The 17,627-nt window shown below is 40.2% G+C and overlaps 1 protein-coding gene across 3 annotated transcripts in view; it reads left to right on the top strand.

Annotated features, from left to right (window-relative positions):
* Positions 1-1,868: 1,868 nt before the first annotated feature.
* Positions 1,869-17,627, top strand: part of LOC136864311 (mucolipin-3) — a 226,723-nt gene continuing 210,964 nt past the window's right edge. For all 3 annotated transcript variants that reach the window (XR_010859294.2, XR_010859293.2, XM_067141128.2), the window contains exons 1-2: positions 1,869-2,114; positions 14,034-14,245. Coding sequence is in view for 1 of the 3 variants with exons in the window: in XM_067141128.2 (XP_066997229.2) it covers positions 2,018-2,114; positions 14,034-14,245 (309 nt within the window). In the remaining 2 variants the exon portion in view is untranslated. The remainder of the gene's footprint in view (positions 2,115-14,033; positions 14,246-17,627) is intronic.

Genomic DNA, 17,627 nt, shown 5'->3' with positions numbered 1-17,627 from the left:
TTCCTATAGCGCATGGATATTGATATTGCTCAATTTTAATTCCCATGTTATATCTATCTATCAAATGCTTTCACTCCCCACCCTGAAGGGGTGGGGCGGGCCACCTAGAGGGTGTCGCCCTCTCTCTGGCCAAGAGATGCGGGCAGGTTGGGAAGATGTGACGGAAGAAGGAGGTGGATAAAAGATGTGAATATATAGCAGTTGGGAGGGGAGTTGTGCTTATGCCTAAGTACTTGTTCTTTATTGAAATTAGAATACAGTTGTGATTATGTCAAAATGAGCTATGAACAATGATGCAAAGGGGAAAGGGGTGATACAAGGTGAGAGGGAAATAAATCAATCAATCAATACTGATCTGCATTTAGGGCAGTCGCCCAGGTGGCAGATTCCCTATCTGTTGCTTTCCTAGCCTTTTCCTAAATGATTTCAAAGAAATTGGAAATTTATTGAACGCCTCCCTTGGTAAGTTATTCCAATCTCTAACTCCTCTTCCTATAAATGAATATTTGAATGAATGAAGGGCAAGGGTGTTATAAAAGGAGGAGAAGCTAACAAGGGAAGTTAGAAGAAGGCGAAGGATATCAAAAGAGGGAGGTGGGAAAAGTAAGGAGGTGGGGGCGGGAAGAGATAAGGATGAAATAATGGATGAGGTGGTTGGGGAGATGGGGCCGGCCGGGGACTACTTGGAGGTGTGGAGGGATGAGATGAAGGTTGTGGAGGTGAGTGAGATGGTTCTATGCGATGATGACGGCCGTTGAGTTGGATCCCCGTGGCGATGAGGCGTTCAACGTCTTCAGCAGTCGGGAGATGAAGTCGGACGAGATAGGTGGATCCAGCGGAGTTATAGATCTGAAAGGCTCGGCGCACTGGTATCCCTGTCTGGCGGAGTTTCTGGATGATATATGCTGATGGAAGACTGGGCTCCACATCGCAGGCGACACAGCTAAAGGTGGTAGTGCTGGTGGAAGGCGGTGGGACCAATGGTGGCTGTGCCAAGTTGCCAGGAGTATCTTGATGGGAATATCCCTCTTCAGATGACTGAAGTGATGAGCGCTGGGGGTGTGTGGGGTCAGTGGAGGGAGGTAAGGGGAAAGGAAATGTCATGAGAGGGGAAGGATGAGTGGTAACAGTAGTAGTGATGGGAAGGGAAGAGGAGGTGTGAACTGAGGTGGTAATGGTGGTGGTAGCAGTGGTTAGAGCAGTAACAGAGGTAACAGGAGTGAAGGACAAAGGGGGCGGGTGTGAGCAGTAGGGAGGTGGTGTGGTCGTAGCGGGCAGATCGATGGTTCCAGGCGGAGGGTCGTCGGTGTCCGGGAGCTCAGCTAAAAGATCCTCTGGAGTAGGTTCAACTGCATAGAGATGGTTGTAGATGCGTGCGCCGTTCTTGATGATGGTAGAGACGTCAGCTGGAGTGGATAAATAGAGAAGTACATCGGATAGTGGTTGAGCCCCGTCGTCGACTAGCCGGCAGGCACCATAGGCACCTGCCGGACGAAGAGCAGTGAGGACATCTTGGTCTGAGAAGACGAGAGGAACGTTGCGGGCAAGGCAGGTGTAGCCAATATGCTTTGTTGTCTCGGCGGGGTGATAAGTAAAGGTGAGCAGTCACCCGGCCGAAGAAAAAATTATGCGTTGCGTTGAAGCAGAGGAGAGCAGCCGTGTTCAGCTCCCAGAGCTCGAAGGGAAACCAGAGCTCAACCAGAGCTATCCCATGTTATATTCACGCATTCCTAGCTGTACTCTGAGCACACACTGCACTTCACGTTCTTTTATTACGTATGTTGATTGGGATTGCCACAATCTTGAAATTAACATTCCATGGTAGATGTCGTTCTTGATACTGGTTGAGTTCCATATTTAAACGTTGGCAGTCCTGATGCTCTTGACGTTTGTGGGTTTGATCATCTGATTTAGCGAATTATATTTTGTTAGTCGTTTAATGTTGTGTGTAAGTGTACTAGGCATCATTTGAGAGAAACTTTCTCAAGGTGGAATTGAATGTGAACTCGGCGCGATCATGGCGGAAGAGATTGGTCAGGGCGATCATATTTTAACGGATCCTGAATCAGTTGATTGTGATAAATGCTCATGTTCTGATGGAAAGTATGACGAAGGTAGGTTATGGTTGGCGTGTTCCGCCTCTGAATGTTGCTATTTGTTTTGAAATTCTTCGTTTGAGAGACTGTACATGAAGTTGGAAATGTGTAATAGACCCTGTTCGGATTTTGTGAAAAGGTTTTTGTGTCTGTCTTTTCTATATCGGCTATGCTTTGGATTATTATATTTTGGTAAAAAACCTTCTTTATTTCATTTTTGATAATTACATACTTTTTTCCTCTTCAGTATTTTTCTGGAACGGCAAGGGAAGTTTGTAGTATGTCAGTAGCCTTTATAAGTAATTGGCTAGCAGTGATGGATTTGTCAGGCCATTCTGTAAATTGTGATCTTGTCACTATTATACACTTTCGTTTTTTGAGATTATTTCTTTAAACGTGTGGTGTGGCCTTCTTGGCCATGTTATTGATTTGATAATGACGGCATCTTGGCATATGGTTATATTCACAACCCTAACATAACCACTGATACGTGAAGGGTGTTCTCTATTAACTCTGAGGCTCAAAGTATTTTTGATGAGGGTGACACTTCATAAGGTGGGGCGCGAGTTTTTAAGCATAGAAAAACACTTCTCTATAGACTATCTGAAGTAACACAGGTGTGAGAGAGTTTCTCGATGTTTGATTGGCGCTGACCCAAATAGTGTGTGTTCAGTCTTCAGCCCAAAGGCTGGTTGGATCCCCAACAGCTCTACCATTAGCTGTCATAGATGGTCTAGGCATCACTGAAGAGGCGTACTAGGGAAATGAGTGAGGTAGTTTATATACAAACACAAATGTACAAGAGCCACCAGTTCAGTACACTATTAAGATAAAAGTTATTACCTGACAACAAATACTAGTTCAAGTTTCGTCCACTTTTATATTTGTATTAGTATATATTTAGTGTTGTCAGTACAGAACCAACGTGAGACTTTTAATATATAGTGAGGTAGTTTCCCCATTGCTTTCTTCACTGAGCCAGTAGTTGCTATTACGTATCAGTTTGCCAAGCCTAACTGACTCTATGAGCAACATTTTCACACCATTCATAGCAGGGATTGACTGCATAGGAAATGGCATTACTAGCATCGCTCATACCTCAGTCGCTTTCATATTGTAAAGCCAAGGATACGACTGAGACAGATCAATGAAAGTAACAAAATTCTCTAGCCCATACCAGGAAACATAGTGCGCTATAATTTCTAAGTCTTGCCAGCAAAGGTACTTTCAGTTATGTAGTAGAATTTAAACGAGATGGCCTAACACTTGAGTTTGCCACAGTTTTCTTTGTTCCTGTTGGCCATCTGTGATGAGCTCTGAACTGTGACGGTCATTGTTCATATTGTCTCCGATAGAGTTTGCATGGGTTGTGTTCACAGGGTTATCACAGCACCTAACATTTCCCGTGCAGGTTAAGAGAGTTTGTGCCACATAACCCTTTTTTGTCATTTTGTAATTTTTGTCCAGGCTGATGGTCTTGTCACTAGCTGCACCCAACCAGTCCAGATCAATGGTGGTGTCACACGGGTTTCTAGAGGCCTGTTGGCCGTTTCGTGGCTCCAGTCTGGGTGGGCTTACATCCCCAGACCCCTTTTGCTTGCCCCTAGCCCTACTGTCTTGTCACTAGTTGGTACTAATCAATCCAGACCAAGGAGATGAAAAGGACATTTCAACGCTCTAACCTATCTTTCGTGTCTGACATTCAATATCTTTCATTATTCAGTAGATGTCTTCAATGTGTGCAGACGTTGGCAAACCACTGTTGAGTGCAGTGTGGATTGTTGTAGCTGCTGCCAGGTTCAGTCTGTAACCTATGTTTTCAATCCATCAAGCAAAGATTCACCTGAAGTATCTTGAGTGGTTGGGAAGGCTAGTAACGAGTTGGGATTTTGTTTCCAATGCATATGAATGTCTGATGAGATACAATGTCATTCGTTAAATACACAAAGCAATAAATTGAATAAGGATCCACATGTTCCATACAAATTATGTGAGGGTTTTTAAATCACCACGTTATTATTTATTACACGAGACTGGTTTCGGCATAATGAATGCCATAATCAGCGAAGTAGGGAATTTGCAACGACATATATAGCTGACATAATCATATGACCCTATAATTAAAATGTGCTAAGTAGCTTAGAGCGGATATCCATGTTATAAACAAACACTGTTTTTTAAAACTGTAAACAGAAGTTTGAAAATCCGTCAAAAATTCTGCTGTCGGCTAAAAGGAAATTTTATCCTCTGTTCCATTTAAAATTCCGCCAAATTTAGCGGAAAATCCACTCAGTTGGTAACACTGCACCTATAATGAGGCCATAGATTTCCTTCCTTGATCAAGAAGAGGGTATAAGGAATAACTCGCCGAATAAGACGCCCATCTTGAAGAAGTAAAATATGTTAATGTAAAGGATAATTACAAAAACAATTGAAAAGAAATACACCACTACTAAAAGCCACTGTTTTACATCAGGAGCCATGGCACTAAATTAGTCCAGTAGAGCCATCTTGATAAAAATTTAATTAATGAACTCCATAGTTTACACAATAAAGAGAAATTGAAAGTTTAGGCCTACATATTCTTTGAAGCACTGATCACTTACTACTTTGGGCATGACAGGTACATAGTCCAAAACGTTGCTTTAAACAGTCCAAGACTTTCTAGAAGAAAGGCAGAGGAATGAAGATGAAATTAAAATATTGCATGGATCAGGCCAGGAACATATGATTCTCCGATCTAAAGTGGAGGCAAAACATCAGATAACTGTCATGGTTTGAAGTAATGACGGGCATCGCCAAAAGGACTAGGGCAAGAAAGGAAAGAAAGGTGGCACTTGATAGTCAATACAAGTATTGAGAAGGTGGAGCAATACATCTTGTATTCATTTTAAGTTAAGTCTTAACTCAATATGGAACCCAACCATGAAGTTTATTACTTTAAACTTGATAGTCAACACAAATATCCTTCAGCATCTGAAGTTCTTAAGCAAGATTTCTGCATGGTCAACCTATTGACAGGTAGCACACAAAGTGTTGACAGAGCTAATCAACTCTATGAGATCTCCTCATTACTTAAGACTGGAGAGTTTCCTATCAGGGAATGATGCCTCCAGCGGCCTTCAAACTCATCAGCAGAGATCCAAAACAACCTTCTGTATTCTTTCGAGATCTGTCAGACTTGTTTACCTGGATCTGTCTAGACATTTTTTCGATGTCAGCAGTCAGTGTACACTGACTTAGCAAATGTTATGGGATAGTCACCTAATAGTGTGTGGGGCCACCTCTGGCGCTGCCAATTGCAGTGAGACGCCGTGGAAGTGAGTCGACAAGTCCCTGGTAGTCCTCTGGACGCAGCTGACACCAAATCGTTTGCAGAGCGACCGCCAATGCTGGTCTGTTCGTGGGTGCAGGATCCATGGCACGGAGCCTGCATTCCAGGACATCCCAGATATGCTCAGTAGGGTTCATATCGGGGCTCCTGGGTGGCCATGGCAGTTGTTGGACCTCCGCTGCATATTCCTGGAGCCATTCCCGGGCGATATGGCAGCGCGTTATCATCTTGAAACACCGCAGAACCGTCTGTGCGCTGGAAGGACAAAAATGGGTGAAGATGGTCTCCGAGCAGCTCAACATACCACGTACCATTCAAAGTCTCTTCCAGAACAACTAGAGGGCCCATTTTATACCAGGAAAATGCACCCCAGACCATAACAGACACCAGCACCCTGGACCACACCTTTGAGGCAGGCGGGATCCATCGCTTCATGTGGTCTGCGCCATACACGGTGCCTCCCATTGGCATGGTGCAGTTGAAATCGTGATTTGTCCAACCATATCACGTTACGCCATTGTTCCAGTGTCCATCCCCGGTGACTGGCGATAAATGCGCGTCGTGTCCGATGACGTTGGGTTAACAGTGGCACCCGTGTGCGGCGCCGACTCCCATACCCCATAGAACCCATGTTCCTATGGATTGTCCACTGGGAGACGTGTGTAGCATGGCCTGTGTTGAATTGAGCCGTGATTTGTTGCACGGTTGCCGTCTATCACTATTGACAATCCGTCTCAGATGTTGTTGGTCACGGTAATCGAGGGTTGCTGGATGGCCGGTTGTTCGTCTGTTGTGGACGGTGACACCCGCATTCAACCATTCATGGTACACCCTGAACACGGTTGATCTTATGAAGCCGAATTCCTGCACCACTTCCGAAATCTCACTTCTCATCCGTCGGGCACCGACCACCATACTCCGTTCGAACGGTGTCAGCTCACGATGACGTTCCATGTTACACCTGTCACATGCACAGCCACTGCTCACAAGGTCTCCGCTGGGACAAGGGGCGTGTGGTGCGCAGACAACACACCTGCGCATCAGTGCTCCGCTATCCCATGACATTTGCTCAGTCAGTGTATACTTGTGTGTACGGAAGTGAAACACTGATGAAAATAAATTCTGCTGAACTGTTTGTCCAATCATTCTTTCAGCGAGAATGAGGAAGTGTTTTTAGCGGAAGTAGTGTAGAACACTCTAGATCACTCTGACCTTCGTAGTGCTGCTCTTGTCCTTAACTACTGCTTGGTGAGTCATGTGGTAGCTTGGCTGTGAATGGTTGATAGGATTGATGAGTTTCATGTGTTCTAGCTGCAAATACTCATCCATGAATGCGACGTCAGGTTGTCGCTGCAATCTTCGTTCCTTAAACCCAAAATACCGCTTAGCATTGGCAAGGAAATCTCCTAGTTCTCTAACTTCCTTGCATAAAGGCAGTCTTACAATAAATCTTCCAGTCTTGTCACGGGTGAAGGTTTTTAAGAATTGTTCTTTGCACAGGCTCTCTTCCTTGGAATGTTGATGTGTCATTAGCTCCTTTGGTGACCAAAAGTATTCCACCTGGGCTTGCAAGTGTTCAGTTGTTGACAAGAGGGAGGCCGCTGCCTTCTTCCGTTGGGATACATCCTGACAGTACCCAGCCACGGTACATCTCCTGCAGTACTGGATAGCCTTCCTTGGTACGTTGGTTAGGCATCAGAATTTCAAAAAATACTGTAGCACCTAACAATAAGTCTATCTCCCTAAGGTGGTGGAAATTTGGATCAGCAAAATGAATGTTAGAGGGTAGTTGCCAATCTTCATGATGTATTCTTGATGAAGGAAGTGGACCAGTAATACGACTCAACACAGAACATACAGTGTGTCTATTGTAAGTACCAACTGTAGATGCAGTTTGCATACGACAAAGGTAAGAGGATTCTGTAGGTGGTACGTTACTAATGCCATTAATGAGCATGGAATGACGACTAAATTTGACACCCAAACGGTCAACCAGATCTTGTGACAGAATTAATTTGCGAAGCGTTATCTAACAGGGCTCAACATTTGTGAATTCGATAGTCACTACCCTTGATATTGACTCCAGCAGTAGACAGTAAAACATTATTGTGAAGGTAAAGTGCCTGTTGTCATCCAATATGGCTGATGTTGGAGGTATTATCTGATGAGGGACTACTGCGATTCGTGGTATGTTGGAGTGATGGCCTCTATTGCAGTTTCTACAGTTCCCTGATTTGCAGTCACTAGCTCTATGGTCTTTCCTGAGGCAGTTATAACACAGTTTATTTTCTCTCACAAGGTTAGCTCGAGCGTGAATTGAATTACACAACACACAGGGTGGGGTGTAGCGTCAAAGGATTTCAGAGATCCCCATGAGCTAGTACTATGCTTCACATCATCCTGAATCACAGTACCCATATTGGTTGTTGAAACAATCTCCAGTATTTGATAATCACTCCCCTAGAAATGAACTAAGTCCTTCAAGTTGGGGTGCAATTCACCTGAGTACCATTCTCCCATTGTTTCCTGAGGTTAAGACTAATGCAATTCAATAATAAATGCTGTTTCATGCAAAGTGTTTTGATTTTTAAAACTTCAATGGGATTTGTTTACAGACCTGATTTATTAAGAATTGTAGCTCTTTTGGTGAATCATGTTCTGCACTGGGTAGGGATAACAATACCTCTATGTGCAGATCAGAAATGAGTCTTAGGTTTGTGATATTGTTTCTGAATTGATTCCCATGCGACCTGAAATTATCTTCCAACATAGGTAAATTTTCAACGAGATGGTGTGGTTCGCCTTACAAGCATGACAGAAATAATAGTGTCTTTGAGTATTGGTAAGAGAGTTATTGTTTATGATCAATGCTTCCAATGTGTCATAAAAATGCATATAAATCCTGCAAGTTGCCACTGAACTTATGTAGTGAGATTGTTGGCAGTTTTACTATGCTCCTAGTGTTGACACTCATTGTTTAGGGATGGAGGGGGAGATGTAGCTTTATTGTCCAACAGTGTTTCTATTTTTGTTTCGATCTCCAAGCATAAGTCCTCAGAAGTTGCTCTATCCGCATCATGTGACGCATCCTCAGGATTGTCAGTTTCCAGTTGTTTGAATGTAATTATAATAGTTCATCATCCTCGACAATAACTTTCTCATAACTGTAACATCATTAAGATCTTCACCATCTTTAAAAGCATACACAAATGAGCTTAAACGAGTCATGCGTGATTTGATGACTGCTTGTTTTTCATCATGCTATCCTATTGGCCCAGACATCAAGGAATAAGGATAGGAAGAACCAAATTGTACATATCATGTATCCAGCATTGTTGTGGAACGGCTTTGACAATGTTTATCTCTCCACGATCTATTGGTTTTCATCGGGAAAGGTTCTGCATCTCTCGTCTCGTATGGCTGGTCTGCCGCCATCAATGTTTTTGGAAGGTCACTCGCACTTACATGGCAGATGTGCAGCTACGGTATCTTTTAGGAAAAGGCTACAATGCCCTCATTGTCTTCCTTTGACATACATGGACATTACAAAGGTTTTAAAAGTTTTAGGGTCTACCTTATTCAATACTATACAATTTGTTGTGTAGATGTAATTACAACATATTATGTTTATTCAGAACTAGTTTTGACGCTTTACTACGTCATCAGCTGAACAGAGGCATTGGAAAACTGGCAGTCATATAAATATTATCAACATTAACATTATCACAAATTAAAATCATATAATATTACAATTAAAATGAATATATATTTAAAAAGATATGATGTTTGTCCTTCCTTTCTCAACAAGTCGAAGACTTGCGGGTCTATTGTACCAAATTATTAAAACCATATGCGATCAGGTTCACTGTAATTATTGTAATTTTAAGGTGAATTCAAATTAAAATTCACACAGAGTTATTAAAATAGTTCTGTTCATAAAACTCTTTATGCTTAATTAAATACACTCCGTAATTCTGCGTATAGTGCAATCATAAAACAGATTCCAGGAAGTTATGTAGTGTCCTTTTTTGCAGTATTGTTCAGTGAAACAAGCCTGATGAGTTGGGAATGTACAAATAAAGTCCTTAAGCTATTAACAAGAACTACGTTTCCCAGTTCAAATACGGTACCTATGAATAACAAGAAATGTAATAGTTATGTCTCGGAGGGAAGGCAAGATATAAGATCGTGTCCAATAACTTAAATGTTTGACTCACCTCAGAAGGTCGTTGTTTGAGCGAAGCGTAATGAAGCACTATGAGCAGTGATATGATTGAGTTCAAGTGCCCATGGTGGGTTGGAACAGGAGAGGATGAATAGGGGTAAGTGGGAGGAGAGACTGAGGCACATCAGTGTGAGGGGGATCTGGGGGGCGTAGTGGAAGAAAGGAATAATGAGCAAAACTATTACGCATAGCATGAAAAACCGAACTATTGACTGGAACTTGTACGTTTTTAAAAAATGCAATAAGAAAATCAAATAGAACTTCTGATTTTTCAGAAATCTCGTTTAAGTTAAGGTTTGGATTGAAATATTGATCCAAGTGTATATAGCAACATTCTGTAACATCAAGCAAACTTCCCTTACCTAAAATCTCAAGGATTTCAATGTCTTGCTCTATGGTTGTGAATTTGTTAGTTCATGTATGCGCTGGTCTACAGCGGAAAACTTGTTATACTGTACGGCATTAACATGTTCTGTATATCTAATTTTGAAGTTGGGTCCTGTTTGACCCAGTTACGTACAGCCACAATCATTACATCGAAACCTATATACACCCGATTTGGAATAAGGATTGGAGCTGTGATTGAGGTTGAATTATGCAATACTTCAGTGTTACTGTTATCAGTACGAAATGAAACCTTGACATTGTTTTTTGAAAATGTTAGTAAACCTATATATATCCTTGTTAAAAGTAAATGTTGCAAAAGCCTTTTGACTAGGTTTATCTTTAAGTAGCATGGTTTGTGAGCGATACCTAACCTTGTTGATTATGCATTCGATAAAGTCTTCCTTAAAGCCATTAGTCTTAGATATTAAATGGATGATGTTCAACTCCTTGTTCAAATTAGCCTTTGTCATGGGGATCCTAAGAACGTTTTAAAAAAATTCTGTGGGTGCTCCGAATCCTGCCTTATGGTAACAGCTGTTTGTGTAGGCTTTCTAAAAATACTGCATGTAAAAGAGGAATTGAGTCTGTTAATTTTTAAGTCCAAAAACTTAATTGACTTATTCTTTTCTGATTCCAAAGTAAACTTTATATGTGGGTCTATACTGTTGAGACTATCGAGAGTGGCAGTTGCGTCCTTGACCCGTTCGTCCAGAATTACAAACGTGTCATCAGCTTGCCTAGACCGAAACAGTATGTTATCAAATTTATTGCCGTTCTCTATTACATTGTCTTCTGAAAAATCCAAATAAATCTCGGCCAAAATCTCCGAGACCGGAGACCCCATTGCTAGCCCATCTTGTTTATAAATGACCTTGTCAAAGACTAAGTAGTTATTATTTATTAGTAACTTGATTATGCTCATGAAATCTTGTATTTGAAGTTCACTCAGATGACTATAAGTCTTTAAATTCTTATTAATGATAGGAAACTGCTTATTGGTTTTAATACTTGGAAATATATTAACTGTGTCAAATGAATGTATGGTATGATAGGCCTGTAGTTTGAAGTTGTTTAATTTATTAACCAGTTCTATGGAATTCTTTATAGACTTGTTTGCAGTGAACCTATGGTGTTGTCTAAGAAATGTCTGGATGAACTGAACCAATTTGTATAGGGGACTGGGTCTGTAATTTATTATGGGTTGAATGGAGATTCCGGCCTTGTGGATTTTGGGAAGTGCTTTTACTGTTGGTAGGCCCGGATTCATATTTATTAATGTTTCTCCTGTTCGGTAAAGATAAAAGTTGCATTCTTTAATGTTTGTTTGAATTGACGTTGAAGTTCTTGTCGGGTCTTTCTTGGTCACTAAAAAAAGTTCTCATTAAGTGGTTTTTTTCTCTTTTGGATGTAATCGTCCCTATGCATAATGACCGTCGCATTACTCGTATCGGTCTTTGTAATAATGAGTTCCTCATCTTTAACCTTCTTTTTAAGTCCTAGAATATGCTTTCGTTCGGTAAGGAAGTCCTTGGAACTACAGGCAGGCATCGCGCTGTTATTTGTAAGAAAGGGTTTGCTTGACTTTCTTTTGAGATCTAATCTAACTTAATCTTGCACCTCATGGCAGTTTACTGATCGCGACTTCGTATTCTGTAACAAGTTTTGAGGTCTTCCCCATCAGCGTAGCACTCAACAAAAATCGAAAAGATTTTGGTTAAAAAATGAATTAAAATTTCTTCATAAGAAAAAAACTTTTTTGAATCAACAGTTATGAGACTCGCCTCAAGGCTGCTGCTTTGCTAACGAAAGCCCAATGGAATATTTTTCAGGACTCGGTTCAAAATATAAACTAAATAGCTTGCTTTCTACCAAACAGGCAACATTGGAGAAAAAACTTGAAATACTGAAGAAGGAATCAGCATCAAGCAAATCCCTCCTAAAAACCAATGAGATTCCTGATAATGATTTAATCAGACATTTTCATTCTCCAGTAATCAACCTTTCCAAGAAATAACTTGAATGAGAAAGAAAAACAAATTCTCTTAAAAGGCCCAAAACACAACTGGCCTAATTTCAACCTGGCCAAAGTGACCAGAGGACCATGAAATGTTGGCGCTGTGCAACATTTTCTCTGGTAGAATAGACAATAACTAGTTACATACAACATAACCAAATTTATAGTAATAGAACACTGAATCAAAATTACAGGCATTTCCAACAGAGGTTGCATGGTTGTCTATTAGCCAATAATGCGCAGTGCCCGCTGCGGCTCGTCACAAGGTGTATATTGCTGCATGCTACTATCTGGCATAACACAATGTAAGGCAGGTCGCAGATCATCAGGGGCCGAGATATGAAATGCACCGAACAGATGGCATGATTAATCACAAAGCTTGTTTTTTTGGTAGTTAAAAATAAATGTGATGGAAAGGAAGATTGTAAAAGTAGGACTGCTGGGCAATGCAATGTAGTTAAGAGGCATGGGGAGCTTTTAAAAAGTAATTATGATAAGTGGGAATTGGTAAGTAAAAATTCTAACTGTCTATGGGATGGGTTTTTAAATCAGTTGCTGTAGAATGTGTGAACTGGTGAAGACCAACTATAACAGGGAAATAGACATTAAGGAGGAGGTGTTAGTTTGAAAGAAATTGTTAGGAATGGTTGTGGAAGTAAGGAGAGACTGAAGGAACTAGCTGGAGAATTGAATTTAGCAAAAATCTCAGCTAAGATTAACATGATGGCAAACGTAATTTTAGTGAAAATAGGAAGTTCATGCATTAGTACTTGCAGGCAGAAACAGGTTCCAGAAAGGAAATTACTGGGATCATTAATGAACAAGGGCGGTGTAAATGTGAGGCATTTTTCAGTAGGATAATGCTTGGCTGCAGACAGCTAGAGTATCACAGGAACGCCTCTGCAACATTGTCACTTTCCCAAGGCCTGCCGGATTGTCAGATTCATCGCCCTTTGAGCATGTCTGGGACATCCTGGGGTGCTAGCTTTAGCTGCCCATATGCCTTCATGCCCACTTATATAACATCGGAACTTAGAGGCAGACCCTGGGTACTGGAAGTCCCCCTTCAAGTGTTCAATTTTCCGCAGTGAGTTATCTTTTTGCTTTGATATTGTAATCACTTACTATGTCAACATTATAATCAAATTTATCAAGTTTCATGCATTTGGACAGCTCCTCTTTGGTGTAGGGTTATTTTGGCAATGAGTGTAATTCAGCAGATCCCAAACTAGTGTTTAAATTTGAAAGATGCCATTAAGTAGCTAAACATTTAAAAAGTCCCCATGTTTCACATTTAATTTTAGAGCCGTTTAAATTTTTTATGGATTTAAGGGATTGTTTAAAGTCAAATGCTGTGGATTGGAGCATTGTCTGGCAGTGTAAGCCTTGTTGCACAACATTGTAGCAATGTTTCTGGAATATGTTAATTTTCTTTGAGCTTCATTTATACATTCTCCAACTGAGAATGAGCTTGTAGAGGGCATTGCAGTGGTCTTCAGAAAATGTTTTTTGAATGATAACTCAAAGCTTGGTCCATAATGCATACTGAATGAGTTTATTATCTAAATATTGTTGCCTTTACTGCTACGTGGTATATGAATCCTATAGGAAGTATCCTTTATTTCGTTTTTGTATGAAGTATGATGTCGCTCCTTATGCATATAACAGATATGTCTACCAGATAAAACTATCAGATTAAATTACAAGTTACATGTCCACCTCCATAGTGTAATGGTTAGTGCCATTAGTTGTTGAGGCCCAGTTTTGATTTCTGGTACTGCCAGAAATTTAAGATTGGCAGGAGGCCTAATATGTGGTTAAAACTGGTACATGCATCTCACCACCACTGCACCACTGGGGTGTGCGTGAAAAGCTGCACCGTGTCCGGATTTGAGAATGCAAATTTACTTTTAGAAGTTGAATTATTTCCTGTTTTTTTATTTTATGTAGTGACAATGAAGTCTTGTTTTTTTCAAGGTATCCGGAGTGCAGCTCGTGAAGAACGGCGTGGTTCTTCCCATATTCCATCCAATTACTCATCCCAGTCGTATGTTGCTCGATCAGAGGAGAAGATGAGGAAAAAGCTTAGATTTTTCTTCATGAATCCAATTGAAAAATGGCAAGCGAAAAGAAGATTCCCATATAAATTCATTGTTCAAGTTATCAAGATAATACTTGTTACTGTGCAGGTAAGGTAAAATTCATGGATGATGGTAGATATTGCTGCAAGTTCATGACCATGTTCTGTTAGTTGGGTATGGTTACATATATTTGTTGGTGGCATGGAGTGGGAAAAAGGAGGGATGCATGACAATATCAACGAAGGCCTACTTGTACAGCTGGTAGAAAAAAAGGAGCATGCGGTGTTCTATAAGTTCCTCGCAGGTAGAGTTTTCTCAGAATCAATTGAACCTAAGGATATGTTCAGGGTGTCTACATGGGAGGTGAATTATACTGTAGTTTGATAATAGTGATAAAATATTAAATGCAAGGAACATGCTAACCATGTGCTCATTTCTTTTTTCTTCCTTTTTAGAGTGACTATTCATAGTAACAAATGATATAATGGCAAATAGACAAAAGTGTTCGCAGCATCTGAGTTTGAAGTTTAAGGACAAGTTTTCATTTTAAGTAGCCTAAAATTACTCTTGGAGTGAATGAACTAAACTTGTAAGGGAAAGCCATGAACTATAAAGTACTACTTCAAACCGCTTATGTTTGATGCGGGACATCATATGTCTTGTACAACATAGTATTATAAGGTACATGCATTGTACATGCAAGAAAGCTTTGCTTGTCACATTAATGTTTACTGATCACTGTGTAGCTGGAGGTAGAAAAGCTAGTTGCTATTTGTTTTAGAATGAGTCATCATCCTGTGGTCAAATTGGTGGTCAATATCACTGTCATTAAACTCCGGTCCTTGCAATCAGCATAATTGCAGAGGCAGTTCAATGTTGGGATCTGGCTGATAGGAAATAGACTTATGCGTAATTTGAACTCTGAACAGTTCTCCTTGAAATTACTTTTTATACCATTGGTAAATTTTTTTTGTGATATTTGAAGCCATTTCATTTCAGTTTTAACTAAGTCACTTTATAACTGTTAGGTTCTTCAGTCTGTCAAACCTAATTTATGAATAAATTCAGAAACTACTAGTATAAGAAACAACTTAATTAAAAATAGAATGAATTCTTTTGTTCTTGAAAGATCATCAGGTTTCATCAAATCACACGCAGAAAATATTTAGAAGTATATAAGCATTTGTTTAAATTTTATTTAAAACTTTAAATACTTTAAATTTGAAACATATGGTAATGAAGTCCTCCAACAGTGCTTCCTCACTCCATACTAGTCTAGCATAGAATGCTCAACAATATGCTAGATAGCAGATGTCTTGAATGGCATAGCACCCATGTTGTTGTTATTGTACATGCAGAAAAGGTGCATTCTATGCTAGACTAGTAAGTGGCTATGTGGTTTGGGTCACGTAGCTGTCAACTCGCATTTGGGACATAGTGGGTATGAACCCCACTGTCGGCAGCCCTGCAAATGATTTTCTGTGGTTTCCCATTTTCACACCAGGCATATGCTGGGGTTGTACCTCAAGGCCACGGTCACTTCCTTCCAGCTCCTAGCCCATTCTTATCCTATCTTCCCCAACTGTCAAGCAAATTGTAAGAAACAGGAGTGAGGAAGCACCTTTGAAGGACTTCATTAAGATCCAAATTTCAAGTATTTAAGGATTTGAACAGAATTCAAACATAAATGTTTATACTGTACATTTCTAAATATTTTTTAGTTTGATTTGATGGAATCTGATGTTCTTTCAAGAACGAAACATCTCTATTTTTAGTTAATTATTTTATAGGATTAGTTCTGTTATCAACTGTTTTGTTTTGCGGGTAGTGTCTAAATATATTTATTCATAAATTAGTTTCAACAGACTGAAGAACTTAACAGTAAAAAAAAAAAAAAAAAAAATTTGGTTTAAATCAAAGTCTAGATAAATATTTGAATAATTTGAAGTTCGTGTGTCATGAATATTTTTAGCTTGTGCTTCTTTCATAGCCTATTGAATGGCATTTAAGAAATCCACCCATATACTGAAAATGTCAAGTAAAAATATAGGCTTATTGTAAACAGGGAAAGGTGGGGGTATTGTTGGGAGATGAGAAGAATGCACATGCCCGGTGAGACACGGGGCGAAGGGATTTTCACCAGCAGAGCCAGTGACGCAATGGTTACCATAGCAACTTCACTACTACCCAGGTGACTTTTACTGGCAGCTCTTTGCTCTTGTCAGTTGTAATCCAGCAAACTGCAAAGTGAGAGTCAATGTTTTTCTGTAGCAGATAAGAGCCGATCTGTCTGGGCAGAACAGGAAGTTCGTGCTTGCAGGCCACATTCCTCATGTTTGCATTCTTCTCATCTCCACACAGTAGCATCCCTCCAGATATGCCACTGCTGTAAGGAGAGTGAATTCGAATTAAATAACTAGGAAGCAATTAGGATTGTGAGGTGGGAGAATTTTTGCCTGTAGGAGCTATATTACTCCAGCTGGATGTGACAAATGTCTGAAGAGAGAATCTTTGCATTGTTGAAATCAAGGACAATCTATTTAGTCCTGCCAGTAATTTACCCTTCTCAAACATCAATTATTCAGTTTTAAGTACCTTTTACAGGAAAGGAGTTGTTTAGGTTTATCATACGGTTGTTTGGAGTGTCATCCTCATTCACCTGTCATTCAGTGTCGCTGCAATGTTTTAATGACACCCGGCATTTTTGTAAATGTTCTCCAAATCTGAGCCAAGGCAGAGGAGTTTGTAGAGAAATTTGAATGTGTGCTCAACTGGCCTTGACTGCTTTTGCTACATCTTCCCTCCGCTGGCTCACCATTTGTTCTGTTGGCCTTATGCTCTAGAGCAAACTGTGAACTTCCCAGTTTAGGACAAAGTAAGGCAATATTGTGTAAAACTAGAGCATGGCAATTACCAGCTTTCAGTATTGCCTTCAAGTTTATATCGAAATGCCCTCATCATGCGTGAAAATAAGGAACAGTTAGCAGTTCAAGTCGCCCAAGTATACCCTTCTGTAGTAAATATAACTTCAGACTGCAATTGTTTGTTTAGGATGTTGTGAATATTGCCCTGCATTTTGTAACGCTCTTTGTACTTGATAGTGTCCTTGCTTACTATCAACTTGCTAGAAATAGCGTAATTGAGATTTGTTTTTAGGAGAGTGCCCTTGATCGGGATACTAGACAAGATATCAAAGTACTCAGAACTGACAGTACACAAGCGCGCAGAGTGCCGAGAAGCGTGCAACATGAGAATATAACAGTTCAATACATCGTGTCAACATTACCGTAAACAGTGCAATTCAGAGCTTCATACATGTGCATAAAGAAGTTAAAGGGCCGCTACCCAAGAGAATTGCCGTGGTAGGTACACGTGAAAACAGAAGTAATAGGGGAAAGGAACTCGTGAAAGAGAATTTTGGAAAACAAGTTTGAAAATAACAAATATATTATACCAATCTCAAAGGGGTAACAAATTATCTTTACATCAG

This window comes from Anabrus simplex, chromosome 2 (assembly GCF_040414725.1).
Source record: "Anabrus simplex isolate iqAnaSimp1 chromosome 2, ASM4041472v1, whole genome shotgun sequence".
NCBI lineage: Eukaryota > Metazoa > Arthropoda > Insecta > Orthoptera > Tettigoniidae > Anabrus > Anabrus simplex.
The sequence above is the reverse complement of the archived record's forward strand: the minus strand, read 5'-3'. Positions and strand labels throughout refer to the sequence as shown.